General features: G+C 37.1%; 1 protein-coding gene across 1 annotated transcript in view; it reads right to left on the bottom strand.

Moving 5' to 3' along the window:
* Positions 1-16,925, bottom strand: part of LOC107663664 (mitogen-activated protein kinase kinase kinase 15-like) — a 30,355-nt gene extending 13,430 nt beyond the window's left edge. The window contains 19 exon segments of the mRNA XM_016453907.1: positions 293-434; positions 1,846-1,951; positions 2,031-2,161; positions 2,255-2,382; positions 3,488-3,621; positions 3,705-3,792; positions 3,886-3,981; positions 4,859-4,908; positions 4,993-5,100; positions 5,195-5,345; positions 5,499-5,658; positions 5,739-5,851; positions 8,226-8,396; positions 8,523-8,629; positions 8,710-8,878; positions 9,579-9,772; positions 13,069-13,092; positions 14,473-14,612; positions 16,097-16,925. Coding sequence (XP_016309393.1) covers positions 293-434; positions 1,846-1,951; positions 2,031-2,161; positions 2,255-2,382; positions 3,488-3,621; positions 3,705-3,792; positions 3,886-3,981; positions 4,859-4,908; positions 4,993-5,100; positions 5,195-5,345; positions 5,499-5,658; positions 5,739-5,851; positions 8,226-8,396; positions 8,523-8,629; positions 8,710-8,878; positions 9,579-9,772; positions 13,069-13,092; positions 14,473-14,612; positions 16,097-16,403 — 2,519 coding nt within the window. The 5' untranslated portion in view covers positions 16,404-16,925.
* Positions 16,926-17,129: the final 204 nt, after the last annotated feature.

Consider the following 17,129-nt stretch of genomic DNA (forward strand, 5'->3'; position numbering starts at 1 on the left):
CATAAACAAATTTCATTACACCAAATACACAAAATAATGTTCTTTTTAGCAATGTCATATGACCCCTTTAACAGTGTATTGAAAAATACGAACAATATACAATATTTTACAACAAATAAAAAAATATTGTACCTGTATATTAAAAAAATACTGCGATGATCCATAATTTTATTCAGAAGATAGGATTTTTTTTTACAATTATTTATTTATAATACTTTTTTTTATTAACATAGTTCTTTATACATAAAAAAAATCTCATAATTTTCTTGGTTGGTTATCTTCTGTATTTGTATGTGGTTCTCCCAGCTCATGGAAAGGAGGTTTGCCTGTGGCCATCTCTATGATGGTGCAGCCCAGGGACCAGATATCAGCAGGTGCCCCGTAACCTCGAGGGCCTTTATCGATGATCTCAGGGGCCATATACTGTAACGTACCTGGACAGGGATTTACAGGGGAAAAGCAAAACTTCATTAGATAAGAATGTGCTGTGACAGGATGTTACACAAAATAAAATAAATCAAGGAGAGAAGCTCAGGAGTGAAGTTGACAGTGAAAGGCGAGGGGGAGGACAGATGAGCGCACCTGCTCTGATGCTTCAGCAGTCACTAATGAAACATAAACACACTCCTGTCTCAGATGCTATGCTAATCTAATTACTCACCCACAGGAGACATTCTCATGTTACCAGTGACCAGGACTCATGATCGCTTGCCACACTGGAAGAAACGCCGTCTATTTTGTGTCAGGAAATAAAAGTAATCTAAGCCTTGGAGAGGAGAACCAGTCCACACCAGTGTATGGCCAATTTAGTCAATTTGCAAGGGGTTTTAAATATGGGCAAGGGTTTTTAATATTCTAAAAAAATATATTTTTAAACGACAAAAAAAAGTCATTAAATTATTTAAAATTGACAGGAAAAAAGAGAAAAAAAATATTTTCAATAAAACCTGTTCTTTTGAACTTTCTATTCATAAAAGAATCCTAAAAAGAAATATATCACAGTTAAAAAAAAAAAAACATTAATCAGCACAAATGTTTTCCAACATTTATAATAATAGGAATGTTTCTTGAAAATTCAGCTTTGCCATAACAGGAATAACTTTTACAGTTTTTTACTGTATTTTTTATCAAATAAATGCAGCCTTGGTGACCGATAAGAGACTCTTTCAAAAACATTTAAAAATAGCTGTGTAATAAGAATGTTTCTTAAAAAGTCAGCTTTGCCATCACAGGAATAAATTACAATTGAACTATATTAAAACAGAAAACAGTTATTTTAAATTGTAATAATAATTTACAATATTACAGTTCTTAGTCTATTTTTTATTTTAAAAATTGCAGCCGTGAGACTTCTTTCAAGAACACTAAAAACTCTTACTAACCCCAGACTTTTGAAAAGTAGTGTGTATATATGTCAAATGATTTATTTGTAAATTAGTTAATCAAATAACTGTTAATTAATTTTTCATTTACTATATTATTTAAAGATTAATCAATGTATTAATTATTTAAAATTTTTTACACTATTTTTCTCTGAACCTTTTTCCATGAAACTCTTTGTAAACCCCTTATATACAGCATTAATACACACTTTATAAATGTATCCTGACAGCGTTTGGATGTAGGAGGAGGTATACACACTAAAAGGGGAGGAATGAAACTCCCTTAGATCCTGTTTGGTGGGGCTAATGATAGACCGAACTTTAACTAAGCCTAAAATCCTGACCTGGCAAAGACCACCAGGATGTATGATGACACACGGCACGTGTCAAATGGAACAGCGAGAGGGTCACACGGAGGGTGCATCTTGCAACTAACAAAAGACAATGAAAGTGAAACAAATACCAGTGAACGTCTCTGTGCAGGGATTGACTCCAGCCAGCCTCTTGGACGTGCCGAAGTCTGAGATTTTCAACACGCCACTGTAGGTGTTGACTAAGACATTGTCTCCCTGTGGAAAGATGATCGGTCAATGAACATTCACATTTTTGAGGGCACCCAAATATAGATCCAAAAGATTTATCAGTTACCTTGATGTCCCGATGAACAATCTGGTTCTCATGCAAATAACGAAGTCCTTCCAAGATCTGCCGAGTGTAGAAGATTATGGTGGCTTCTTTCAGAGGACCCCACTTTGAACGCAACAATGCTGACAGACTTCCTGTAGAGGAAATATGATGACTATGAAGAACAAATCAAATTTAAAGTAGAAAAGATGTTCTTGATATTCTTCTATTAGAAACTACACATGTACCTCCAGGGACCTGTTCCATGAAGATCTTGATATATCCGTCCTCTGACACCGAGCCCAGGTACTGAACAATGTTCCTGTGTTTCAGGTACTTGTGGAGGGCTATTTCCTCATGCAGTGGTTGGGAATACCTGAATGTATCAGTGTTATTTTAGTATTATTTAAATACTATTATAGTATTTATCCATATTCGAATTAGCTTTTATTTTTATATTTTCATTTTCATTTTAGTTTAAGCTTTAGTCATTTTGTTATGTGCTTTTGTCATTTGTTCTAGTTTTTGGGTCTAGAAATGTATTTACAGTATATATATACTGTATATATATATATATATATTCCCAAAATTATTGCATTATTAAATTATTAATTTTAATCCTTTTTACTTAACTTTTCATTTATGCTAGATGACGAACATGCAACCTGAATGAATATCCTGTTTCGCTCAGAATTACATTACAAACGTAAAATGTGACCCTGGACCACAAAACCAGTCATAAGGGTAAATTTTTTGAAATTGAGATTTATAATAAGCTTTCCATTGATGTATGGTTTGTTATGATAGGACAATATTTGGCCGAGATACAACTATTTGAAAATCTGGAATCTGAGGGTGCAAAAAAAATCAAAATATTGAGAAAATCGCCTTTAAAGTTGTCCAAATGAAGTTCTTAGCCATGCATATTACTAATCAAAAATTAAGTTTTGATATATTTACAGTAGGAAATTTACAAAATATCTTCATGGAACATGATCTTTACTTAATGTCCTAATGATTTTTGGCATAAAAGAAAAATAAATCATTTTGACACAATGATACAATGTATTTTTGGCTATTGCTACAAATATACCCCAGCGACTTGAGACTGGTTTTGTGGTCCAGGGTCACAAATGGTTTTGCTGCTTTAAAGGGACAGAACACCCAAAAAGTAATTCTCACTCTCATGTTGTTCCAAACCTGGAACAGAAGAAAATATATTTTGAAGAATGTTGGTGTCCATACAACATTGTAGCCAAATGACTTATTGTATGAAAAACAAAAACTGAGACATTTTCCAAAATATATTTTTGTTTTATGTTCCACAGTAGAAAAAAAGTCATACAGACATGAGAGTGAGTAAAATTATAACAGAATTTTCATTTTTGGTTAAACTGTCCTGTAAGAAGCCTGATACAACATTCAGTATGCTGGTGAACATTCATGCTGGTCTGCTGGTCAGATTGTCATAAGAATCTCACCTGCTGTCTCTCTCTGGGATCTCTTTGATGGCAATGCGCACCTGGTTACTCAGGTCTCTCCCTGCGTAGACCACTCCATAAGTTCCCCTACCTAAAACCACCCTGTCGCCATTCTCATTGTAGTCGTACTCGTACTGCAGAATGATTCGGGATTTAAGTATCAAAACCTCACAAATTCAAATAAAACTAACTTTAGGTGAGTTTTTGAAGCTCTCACCTCCAGGGTGTCTCCTTCTCCCTCCCCCTCCAGCTCGACAGCATTCCCTGATCCGTCTGTGATCAACTCCTTCACCATGGAGCAGAACCTTCAAATAAGTGACAGCCAACCATCCATGCATCAGTAACCTCCATGAGTAGCAGAGTTTGAAACCTAATCGATTAACTTCAGGAACACTAACCTGCCACACTGGTCCTCTGTGGAGAAGTAGATCTGGAAGTCGTCCGAGTTGTCATGGACATACAAAAAGCAGCAGCGCTCATCGAATTTGGAAATGCTAGAGAGTGGAAGAATGCAAGATTTATTTCACATCTCTGGGATCATGAATAAATCACATTTAAATGGAAGGATTGCTGCTGAAACAATGTGTGAGACGGTAGCAGTAGCATTGGATCTGCTAGTTTTGACACTTTATGAAAATGAATCTAGGTAAAGACTAGGAATGCACTAATAATAAAATTCTGCCATGTTCATGTTATGGCTGATTAATAGCCAATATTAAAATTGTATACTATATTACCTATAAAGGAATAAAGGACACTAGGAATATGTTTTTAAATATAAAAAAAAAACATTACTCTTATAATTATATAAAAATAAATATTATTATAGTGTTATTAGTGGTTTGGAAGATTAACTTTAAGTGGGCCAGTGTTATTTTAGTATTACTTATATACTATTATATTATTTATTAATAATTTTGAATGAGCTTTTATTGTAATACTGTATTTTCAACTTTTAGAATTTAGAATGTGCGTTTGTCTTTTTTGTTCATTTTATTTTAAAATATTTCTATTTAGCTTTATTTCAGTGTTAGTTTTAGTAATTTTAGTACTTCAACTCATTTGTATCCTATTTCACTTAGTTGCAAAGGCAATAGGTATATTCTATTTTCATTTATATTTATTTTAATGAATGAAAATGATTGTTAAAAGTTTTAGTTTTAATGAACAGTAACAACACTGAAGTAAGCATGAATCTAAATGCAAAAAGAGGAGAATGAGCACAATTAAATATACAATGTCGACCAACATGATACCAGTAATGTTGATACAAGTTGATGATTTTGCCAGATAAGACTAGTAGAACTAGTTCCTACTTTAATATTGTTTGTTTGTCTTGAAACAACATTCAGAAAAGAATTTCACTCTCACCTAATCCCTTTGATGGATGATGCTGTGAAGTTCCACTCATGTATTCCCTTCTGTAACCACATCAGTTAGGAAAATTATATAATATCCACAAAATTACTTTATACAGCAAACATGATGTCATATAAACCACTGACCGTCTCAGCAGGCGACACATGCCATATAGAAACATTCTTCTCTTCAGCTTCACTGTTAATGGACACGTACGAGGGCTGGTACACTTTAGTCGGCTCCAGAATCAACACCTGTATAATAGAAGAAGTGATGAGTCCATGAAATGCTGTTCAGCCAATACAGGAGTGGTCCTGGATGAGACACACATGTGAGGCGGTGTAGTACCGGAAAACGCAGGCCGTTGGTGCTTCCTTGTGTGGCCTCCACAATAATGTCCATCCAGAAGTTGAGTCTCTCTCTTTGAGGAGAATGCTCAGTGCTCTGCTTCTTAAAATGCTGAATCAACTGAAGGTTTTGGACGACTGATCGCAGGTACCTGAAAGAGGAAATGAATGTGAGTTGCATTAAGCTGCCATTTTAACAATAAAAGTTGAGCTATAACAAGAAATCATGAGTAGAAGAGAGGATGTGGCCAGATTCAAATTCCTATTTCCTGCATCAGTGTCATCAGTGTTTATTCTATATGTACCATATGGGTGGTTTAAGTTTGAAGAGTTTCTCTGAAGCCTGCACAGCTTTGGGGATGTCATTGGCCAGCATGCTGACAGTAAAGAACTGCCCCACGTCCCAGTAGTTATTCATCTTCTCCAGACTGCCTTTACGTCCGAGCAGACTGTTCAACCTCACACCTGAGAGAGAATGAGAGGGTGAGAAGGGGCAACCTGTGTCCTTAATGAAGTCAATGGTCTGAGAGCAACAGGAAACTCACCGATCTTCCTGAGTTCTATGGAAGTCTCAAACTGCTGCCCGGACACTATAAGCAGCACTGCCAGATTAATGCCAGAATAGAGAGTGGGCTGCAACTCGAAGCCCTTTCTATACCTACAACACACATGCATGAATACAAAATAACTTTTTTTAATGTGTTCTGGGTGTTATTATAACACATTTAAGTAGTTCTTAAGGTGTTCTTAATACATGTAATATGGCTGCTAGGGTGTTCTGGGTGATTTTAATACATTTAATGCAGCTGCTAGAGTGTTCTAAGTCAGGGGTTTTCAAACTGTGGGTCCTGGAGTGGGAAAAGGTGGGTCGCACAAAGTCACTTGGCTGCAGCTAAATTTGTGTTTGAATGACACACACACACACACACACACACACACACACACACACAAGCAGTTTAGTCTAGGGCTGCACAATATACCAACATTAAATAGAAATTGCAATATTACTTAGTGACCACCATTTAATTAATAAACATGCGCTGCGTGTTTTGAAGCACGCACACACGAGTTGTAATAACACTGAGGGTCTTAGAGTGACTTGGTTCATCATTAAGTGGTTCGGTCCGCATTATTAAAGAGAAGAAACTCACTCACTCCAATCACTGCACTGTATTCTGCATGAGATTGCATTACACAGGAAAATTCAAACATTACGAAAGGCTGTTTCAGGTCTGTTCATTCATCTCTGTCATCTGTTCAACTCGGTTCTGTTGTCTTTTAGAGAGATATAAAGAGTTTGTTGTTTTTGTTCCTTCGTATGCATTTGGTTGCCTACCAACACAAGGAAACTGTCTGTAAAAAGCATTTCACATGTAGGGGGTGAGCGGGGCACAGACTAACGCGGTTATTTGTAACACACATGATTTTAAACATTTCCACACATGATAGCATTACAAAACTTATGGAATTGACTAGTTGCCATATCAACAATATATATAAAAAAAATTGTGACAAAATATAAAAATCTTTTGAAAACATCCATGAACATTTATTTAACCACAGCAAAAGTACATTTCTGGTAGAAGTAAAATTTTCATCTCAATTTTTAGTGTCTATTTAAAACGAGACAAATCTGCTATTATTTTAATCTGCAATCTAACTAGCGTAAGATACTAACCAGTTTTAAATTCCAGTTTCGCAGATGGGAAATGTTGCAACACTGCGTTACAATGTGTCACGCTAGTATTAGATCTGTGCTATTCTATGACATTAGCAGTGTAATTTACATTAAATGCTTTCATGAATTTTAATGAGAAACGTGAATAATGACAGAGTAATGTTCATTGTTCAGAAATTAATATTTCAAGAAATGTAAAGCATTTTAGCTCATCTATTTGTCTCCTGTTCTGTGAGAGCTGTGTGCAGGGAGGAGAGGATTGTGTTCATTCAGGAATGCTTTCCTCTGTGTTTTCCTTTTTCATTAGATCAGATAAGATTTTAAGCTGTCATATGGTCATGTTACAACATGCCCCTCAGATGTTACAGTGTGCCCCACCTATGGGGCATGTTGTCACATTTCACTTCCATTCTTTTGGGGTAAATAAAGAAAAAAGTATACACTGTAGTTATGAAACAAAACCTCATATTTGTACTAGACGTGTGAAATTAATGTGAAAAAATTGCACTCTGAACCCCATGTGGATTTACACAAACTGAGAAGGTTAAAAAGTGTTTTGTTGCGCTCCGCTCTCCCCTACATGGAAGGAGCATGAGAGCTTTTAATGTGTTACAGAATTATACTTCATATCGGCACTGGAGTGAGCATGTTTCAAGTTTTTATGGACATATTTCATATACTCTTTAACGTCTGCAAATTAAGAAATTCAAACGTAAATATTAGTAGTGAAATTTTACAGTTGATGATTATTTTTCTTAAATACTCCATTTCTGTCATATCAAACTTTAGATTCAATTTACAGCAATGTCAATTGTTTTCTAATCCCAAAAATATTTTGGTGGGTCTTAAAATAAATTATACTTGTTTAGGTGGGTCGTGGAATGGAAAAAATTGGGAACCCCTGTTCTAGGTGACTTTGTTGAATTTATTGCAACTGCTTGGTTGTTTTGGGTGTTTCAGCATATTTAATGTGGCTGCTAGGACATTTCGAGTGATTTTAGTACATTCATTGCAGCTTCTGGTGTGTTCTGAGTGTTTTTAACACATTTAAATGTTGTTGCCAGGGTGTTCTGGGTGTTTATAGTGCATTTAAAGTAGATGCTAGGGTATTCTGGTTTTTTAGTATATATAATGTGACTACTTGGGTGTTTTTCACACATTTGATGCAGTTACTGGATGTTTTTAGTGCATTTAATGTGGTTGCTAGGGTGTTTTCAATCACATTTAATGCAGCTTCTTGTTTCTGGTTCAAGTCAACAGAGCCCAATACAAGGGATTCATTCATAAAAAACAAACAAAAACAAATCACTGTTACACTGAAACAGTGCACTTCAAGCTCATTTAACTCACTCACCACTGGATGGCGTTGTCCCTGTTCTTGGTGTCCTTGCAGTCAGAGTCGAGGAAGATGTCCTTATAGATGCGGCCACACAAGCAGAACATGTCAGGTGCGGGGTGATCACATGACTGAAGAACCTGCAACATCACACGCAATGCCTGCTCTCGATCTCCAGGGCTATTTCGCCTGTTTTCGCACACACGCAAACAGAAATGCATTTGTTCCTGAGATCAAAGGGCTGTAAAAGATAAATGTCTGTTTGCCAAGCATATGAATAGGAGAATATACCACACAATGCAGATTTGTGGTCACCTATTGAGCGCAAAAGCATAGTGGAACTGAATCATGGGCTGGTTGGCCAAGTCACAGGTGGGCAACATCTCAATGGTCTGTACCAATTTAACCATAGCATCATAGTCCTGAAAACACACACCAAAGACCATTAAAACTACCAGTAAAGTTTTTTAATGTTTAGATGTGCTTGGTTTATACTATATACCTGTATATCTCTGTAGGAGAAAAGCAGGTTCATAACAATGTCCTGAGTCAAAACCTCAGTGTTGTCGATGCGGAGTTTGATACGGGAAAGCTCCTTGGCCAGCTCCTCACCCTGGTATTTATCTCGAGCTTTTCGGATGTCGTTCAGTAGGGTGTCTTTGTATGAAGCACTGTCAGGGAGAAAGAAGATACAACAGAAGATAGAATGGGATTTAGTTTTCACGGATAAATTCATACGTACTCTCACCTTCAGATGGGACGCTCACAGACCACCGAAATGCACTGACCATCCGATGCATTTAAACATCATGCAGCAACAAAATGAATTGTGGTTGGTCACTTCATATGTTCTTGGACAGCTGCAAAGTGGGTCAGACGTCATACTAATAGTCCAAATCTGGCTACACAGGATGTGAAAATCTTGGCACTACGATCTGCAGGGATGTTCTAGACTTCTGATATCTGAGCTCCAGGTGAAAGGACACCCCGACACTTTTTAGAAGCTATAGAGTTCCTAATAAATCTTGCATGCACATGTGCATGTCTGTCTTGAAGATATAATATGAGCGCTACATCCAATTTGGGTTGAGTCCCATTTCTTCACACCAGGGACAAGAAGATGTGTTTCTTGAGGATCATTTGACAGCTAATTTAGATCCATGATGCAATGTTGAACACAAGACACAGAATTCCACCGCAAATTGAATTGTTTTTGTTATGTAAAAAAGTAATTTATAATAATTATTCATGTAATATTGTTTATCAGTCACAAATTGGAAGACGATTGCTTGATTTATGTTTAGCTAAATGTGACACCATTACGTAACTCTGTAAAGGATCATCTGAAATGGGCATCCTGCCAAAACTTACCAAGACGTGACATGAATGTCTTTGAGCAAGCTGACGAAGCGGTCAACCAATGGGACGCACAGAGGTCCAAGAAGGTTGTCCCAGTTGGGTTGCATGTACTCCGATGCTCTACGCTGGGCCACGTTCTCACAGCACAAGTACTCGTTGTTGGGCATCATCAAGTAGGGGATGAAATAGTAGTTCCCGCTGGAGGCCTAAAAAAGATAAACAAATTCTAAATTTGTGCATTAAAAATGTAATATAGACCTATTCTTAGTCATGTCATATAATTCATGACTGTATGCAACACTGTGTAAAAGTACAGACTGTCTGTGTGTTAGTGATCATGTACTCAGTAGCTGGCAGCCAAGAAATTCGAAGCGCAGAGGAAATCTTGTTAACACCTTTGTGATCGTGTACTGTCCTAGAATTCCAGAGCAAAACGGAGGAGGGGGCCAAAGCACATCTTAGCATTCTGCCACATCAACACCTCAAATGTAAGGGGTCACCTAAATCCAAGCCTCTCAAGTCAAACAGTCATCATACACTTTAAGACTATTTAAATTGTCAGGCATGTGGTCTAATAATAAATACTGAGCAAATCCTTAGACTCTCAGCTAAAGCATGATGGTTTTCAAACGGGGGTCCAAGGGGCAACCAGAGGCTGCTAAGTGGTCCAAAAAAGAAAAAAAAAACTGTTTAAAAAATTTAAATATATGTATGAAGTATATACAGTATTTTATTTCTTTACTGTTATTTTACATATACATATAGAGGATGTGCAGAATCCTACAAAAATCAGCTGTACATATTATAGAAATCTGTGATTTTGTTATGCAGGCACCTAAAGTCTTTGGATCCACTTAAGAGTAATGATTAATCATTTAAAAGTAACCAAGTTTCTCAGCAATAAATAACTCACTGACTTTGATTCAGAGCTCTTAATTCCTTGACATGTCAGCCAGACTGAAAGAAAGTGAGTCAGATAGTAACAGACATCATTGGTCCCTCTCATTCTGATTCATGCATATGGGATTTTCCCAGCATGCACTAGAATGCTCACAGCACCTACTTTGTTTCTTAGGCCGGAGCCCCTATACTCGGGAGGCAACTGGACCCATGGGAATCCTATTTTAACTCGCCTTGCAGCCTACTCCAGGTAACAGACAAAAAAAGAGAGAAAGAAAGAAAAGGAGAGCAAACAGTGAAGGGAACTGAAAGGAAAAGAGAAAAAGAGAATGACAGATAAAGAATATACAGACTATAGAGTATTAATGGAAACAAGAAATTACAGATGAATGAGTAAGCCAAGGAGATGCAAAAATCTTGAAGGTATCAAAAAAAAAAATAAAGTATTGAAATAAAGCAGATAAAAAATAAATATTACATGAAAAAAATTAAACAAACAAAATTAGAAAAATTGCATTGTCAACAAACTGTAACTAAAATTTCTAAAACAAAAATTATTTAAAATAACAAAAGCATATAACAATTACTAAAACTTCAAGTGAAATAAAATAATTAATAATTACTATAGTATGTAAATACTACTAAACCACATTGGTGTGTGGAACAAACATATATTTAAGCAATAATTAATAATATTTCACTGAAATCCTTGACATTCGCCCTAGTTTTCCTTGGTGTTCATGAGAGAAGTAGCGATTCCTAAAAGAATCATTCTTTTGAGTCAAATCTTGATTCATGGAATGAATGGTTGATTCATTGGTCTGAATGGATCACTCATAAACTGACAGTGGTCAACAGCTCATTAGAAGTTTATATTATCACAGATACAGAATTAAATTTTACCCTGTTCCTCACACAAAGCTATCATATGATGCCAGAAGACGTTGGAAATAGTGCTAAATGGTTCTTTTGCATGCTTTTTGAAGCTCTTAAAATATTCAATACCCATTGTAACTGCACGAAAAACAGTGACCCGCAGAACAAAGAAAGTTGTATCGAGTTTGGAATATGAGATTGAGTGAACAATGACAGAATTTTTGGGTAAACTATTCCTTAAAGTGCCCCTATTTTGCCATTTTTAAGGTTCCTAATATTGTTTTGGGAGTCTCCAACAATAGGTTTACATGCATGCAAGGTAAAAAAAAAAAAAAATGTTGTTTTCTCAAAATATGCATTTAATACCACCTCATTTTCCAACGATTCTTAAACGTTCAAAAAGCAGTTCTAAGATTCAGTCTCTCTAAACCCCTCCTTTTCATAAGCTTGCTCTGATTGGTCAAATGGCTCAGTCAGTTGTGATTGCTCTACCGCATACAGCACGTGTCGGAAACGATACGCCCATTGCCATACTTCTGTATTTTGATCACTCAATAGAAAATATAAACATCCATTATTTATCATACTTACAGGTTGGGATTCAGTGGAGCCAGCTGCTCCAAATAAACTGTGTACTGAACCATCTTTCAAGAGCATGCGTTTTGTGAATCCTGCGTTAAACTCCCCGAGATTAGAGAAGCAGTCGTCAGTAAAATGACGGGAACACAAAAAAGATTGAGGCTGTACAGCTGTGGTACAGTGAAAAAATACATTTTAACCACTGACTCTTGCAGCCTCATCTTTCAGAAGTGAAAATACAACTTTCACAGCGTAGGACAGCGCATCTTCTTGACATGATGTTTACCACACGAAGCTACAGTGTTTAAGGGCGGGGGCAAGTTGTTCGCGGCTGGCCAATGTAGAACATAGGAGGGCATTATGCGAATGTGTTACCCCGTGATGTGTAGCCGTCACGGAAGTGGGATTCAAATTATTGATGACTCATTTTGCCTGTCGATTCTTTCTTTTGGGAGACAATAACTTTATTTATCGTGCACTTTCGGCTTTACAACTTTGCAGATCACTTACATTCTCACACAGCTACATTACACACTGCATGAAAGGCATAATGGGGCACTCTAAGGCTGAAAATGTAGAATAAGGGCAAACACAGAATTTCCCTTCTGTTCACATAACTAATGATAAGAAGTTAACACAGATCCATCTTTTGCTTGTTTCTGGGCCATTTCAATGAATCATATTTATAAATGTTATACAATGTAACACAGTTATTAAATGCTGTCAAGGTCAGCTTCTTCTCAGCAGCCATTCAATATTAGAGGTTTATTTAAAGACTTGCACTCAACGACACTCTCCTTTATCAAAACCACCAACACCCACAAACACACAAGTGCCATGACACCTTGAGAGCCCTTATGAGTTCATCTGAATCAGCAATAGTCTTCCTACTGGGACACAATGAGCCACCAGAACCTCGTGTCCACTCACAGATTAGTGTATGTCCATAAAGAAGAGTTCAGGAAATGATCTGCTCACTGTGTAAAGTCCTGGATATACACTGACACAGAAGAGCAAGTACACGTATGTCATAAGAGCTCCAAAAATAGTCCCATACACAAAGCTCTTGGCACACCAACAATGAATGCCAGCCTGTCCACAAACCTCATCAGATTACCAGACTTGCAAAGAGTGTTTTGATACTCACTGTGTTTTTCTGTGCCACCATGTCCTATGCAAGAAAAAAATAAAAGAAAAAATTACAAAACAACTCTCCAAAAATGCATGTATATTACTTTATTTCACATGTCCACAGCACCTGGGAACGTTTTGCCATCATGCCATTTATTTAAATTTTATTCCATGACTGATGGCCGTGTGATGCAGTGAATGAACCCTGACTGAAACACAGCAGCATCACAGAACATGAACAAATACACAAACAGATCGCATGACACTTCTCCCCATCCGTGATTGTTATCATCTCAGTATGCTAGAACACATGCCTTCCGATGTCTCTGTGGAAACGTGTGGACTGACTGCATGCCTTAGCTCGAATACAGACTGTGTTGTTCTGGCAGCTCTACTGTCCAGTGCCCAGAAAAGATAAACCCCTTCCTAAGCTGAGAATAGCAGGTCAGGACCTGGTAGTGGGCCACCTCTTTGTTCAGATGACAAAAATCCCAAATGTGAGTGTAACAGCCTTTAGGCCTGAAGGTATAACCTCCCAACAATCCTTCCTAGTGTTTGTGTGGTGGCACTTAGAAAAAGTTATGAGAAGAATATGTAATTCATAAGCTCTATTAGATTTTTTTTTTTTAAATACCCCAGAAAAATGCCAAATAAGACAAAGTGTCTTTTTATTGACATCTTTAAAGGGGCATTTTAAACAAATAAAAAGATGATTTGTTTCTAGAAATATGCTGAATAAGACAATAATAAGACAAATTAGACAAAGCTTCTTATATGTCTTTAAAGGAGAAAAATATTTAAGTAATTTTTATTTTATTTTAAATGAATAAAATATATTTTTTGTCTAGGAATTAGTTAAATTAGACAAATCCTCTTTTTGTAGATGTCTTTAAAAGGGAAAGTAACTATTTATTTATTTTATATGAATAAAAAGATGATTTTTTTCTAGAAATTAGCTAAATGAGACAAAGCCTCTTTTTTGTGGATGTCTTTAAAGGGGAAAGTTACTTTTTTATTCTTATTTATTCTTATCTTTATTTAAATGTACAGCACTAATTTTGTACTTTTATTAGCAGCACTAAACAGAACTGCAAAAGTAGTATTATTACCAAACAGGTTTCCCTTTCCCAAACACACTCCTCATCTTTCACTGACAAACAGGCAGTCCTGCCTCAAGCTCACACTATTGATTAAATCAATATTACTTTGTTGGCCTCTCAAAAAAAAAAAAAAAGTGACAAAGAGCTATTTACTTTTTTGGAGAAGTCAACCTACAAACGGCCTTCTTAAAACCACTGAACATCTGAAAATGACACAAACCCCCTTTAAAAACAATAGAAGTCTATATGATATGTCCTTCTTTAGATAGCTAGGTAAACATATCTGTGTTTATGTGTGTGTATTAGACTGTAACTCTCACCTTAAGCGACTGTGCAGTGTCAAGGTCCGTGTCATGGTAGAGGATGACATTGTTGGCCATGTCAAAGCTCTCACGCACACCGAGGTGATAAAACAGGGAGGGCTGTCTGAACACATCGCTCATGTCCACAACTGCAATGTCTGAAATCAATCAGAGACAGTAAGCATGCGAGAAGACCATACAGTACACAATCCGACTACTGCAGAACAGTACAGTACAGTGTGCGCTGTAGCATAAGTCTCAGTGCCTGTTCTTTAAGAAGCAAACATTTATTTTCAATTCTATGAGTGTTTTTTGTTTATTATAACTTTCCATTAAATCACACACTATAAAATCTTTAAATGACCATTTGTCTGTTTAAAGTAGTCCTAAGGGCATATTTGTTCTACTGCATATGGCTATATTTGTTCTTTTCCAGTCAAACACAATCTCTGCTTATTCAATGGAAACTATGCAAACATCTGAAAATGTGTTTGAAAGCCATGCAACAGTGTAAGCAGCAAAATACAAGACCAGACTTGATGTAACCAACCAGGAGCTGATGCATGACTCAGTCTTATTAGGAAAAGGGTGATGGGGGTGATACAATTACAAGAAATTGATCTGTAGAATGCTATATAGGGAGGATATTTAAAACTGTTTTGTTCACTTCTGTTTTTAAAAACAGGGATACAAAGTTTCAGCTCTAAAATGCACTTTTTATGGTCCTCTAGAGTTCTTTCCCCAGAAAAAGTGCTGCACGTGAGCTACATTCTGCATGCACAAAAATACACAGGGTCAAACTTTTAAAAAGTTGCCCTTTTCACCCTCCCAAAGCTCAGATGTAAGAGTGTTTTGATCACCCACAGTAACGTGTGCAGCCACACCCGCGAGAGAGAGACTTCATACTGGACCTGGCGAGTAAATTCCAGGAAAGGAATGTGCTGGAGGCAGAGATTGTCATGACTCCAATAACACCCTTCCATGGGAAAGGCCGATGACCCCTAACCCTAACAATTTACATCTTGCATAAGTATGTTTAGATAAACATATTTGTTTTCTGAAGTACTATACTATCTATTTAAAGCATTTTGTATAATGTACTTTTGTATAATGCATTATATATATATATATATATATATATATATATTGTTGCTTCTTCTTGTTTTTGATCTTTCATTTATAGTTTTTAAAAATGTATGATTTTATACACACACACACACACTTTTTTTGCATGATAATACTATTTACTCTTCATTTACATTTCATTTTAATTTACATTTGTTCACTATTATTTACATTTCTTGCATATGGAAGAAACAATAAAGTATTATTAAGTATTATTAATTCAATAACACACTCAAGCTCTAAATCTATAATGGTATGTGCCAATGAGTTTCTATTCTTCTACATCCTGCAGAACTGGCTGCTTTTTGGAAACCCTGATCTGGAGGCCCCCCAAAACTACTCATTTTGGATGTTTCCTTAATCCAACACACCTGATTCAACTTCAATCAGTCCATTCTGAAAAACTAGATGACCTGTACTTGACCTGTACTGAGAGTGCCAGTTTAGGGAGACATCCAGAATGTAGTATTGAGGGGCTGCAGGAATTATTCTCGCGTACTTACTAGTGTTAACTTACCTGCGTCATAAAATGTATCAAGCACTGTTGTCTCCCCAAAATCTAATCGTCCGAAAGTTACTGTGGTTAATATGGCACTTTCCGCGTCGCAGGCGCGTTGGAGACACTGGAGCGCCCCGGACTCCGGGCTGTTCGCGGCCACTGCCTTCAGTCCATCATTCAGCACATAAACCGCCCGTAGGGACCTCTGTTTGGTCACCGGACTCGGGCTGGTCACATCAGCCCTCTCCACGCCTGCAGACATGGAAGCCGCAGCGGTGTGGTCGCCACCCGCCTCTGCTGTAGGTTGATTGGACATGATCTCCATAGTGCGAGTAATTGTTTTGTCCCTCAGCGCGTTCCTCCTTTTCTTTCCGCCGTTAATCAATAATGAATAACCAAAGTTTAGTGCGCACCTGTGGCACGGCGAGGTACGTGGCTGTGACGTCCAGCGTCTTGCGATTCATTAAAGCAGCGCGCATCACTACATATTACAATGTGGTCCAGATTTATCTCGTTTGCGCCAGCGGTTATGCAATTACACGATACGATTTGTGTATTCAGTGCAGAAAGTCAGACAAACTTGAGGCGCACCGCGCGCGCTGTGTCTCCAAAGACACGCGTTACCATCCTATTTGAGGAAGTCATTCCTCCTGCCCTTTCTGCAAAATGCACCATCCGATTATTTCCTCAAACGTGTGTCCTTCCTTTCAGGCGTGGGTATATTTCACAAGCGAGGCAAAAACTGCGCAAATCTAGAGCGCAAGTAACAGCTCGCGGCTGTTACTGCAAGTACAGTCACTATTAAATCATCTGGAGCAGATGTCTAAATATAAAACATATCCGTGTTGATACGCGCATGGCAAACAGAGTTACGTCAGGTCCAGGACTCCAGCTCGCTAAACTGGTTTACTTAACTGTAATTTTCGTTTAATTTCAGATTAGACAAGAATCGGAACTAGACTAGTCCAAAATATATCTTGGACTAGTAGTATACAGTGGGTACGGAAAGTATTCAGACCCCCTTAAATTTTTCACTCTTTGTTATATTGCA

Source organism: Sinocyclocheilus anshuiensis, unplaced genomic scaffold, assembly GCF_001515605.1.
Source record: "Sinocyclocheilus anshuiensis isolate Anshui unplaced genomic scaffold, SAMN03320099.WGS_v1.1 scaffold928, whole genome shotgun sequence".
Taxonomy (NCBI): Eukaryota; Metazoa; Chordata; class Actinopteri; order Cypriniformes; family Cyprinidae; genus Sinocyclocheilus; species Sinocyclocheilus anshuiensis.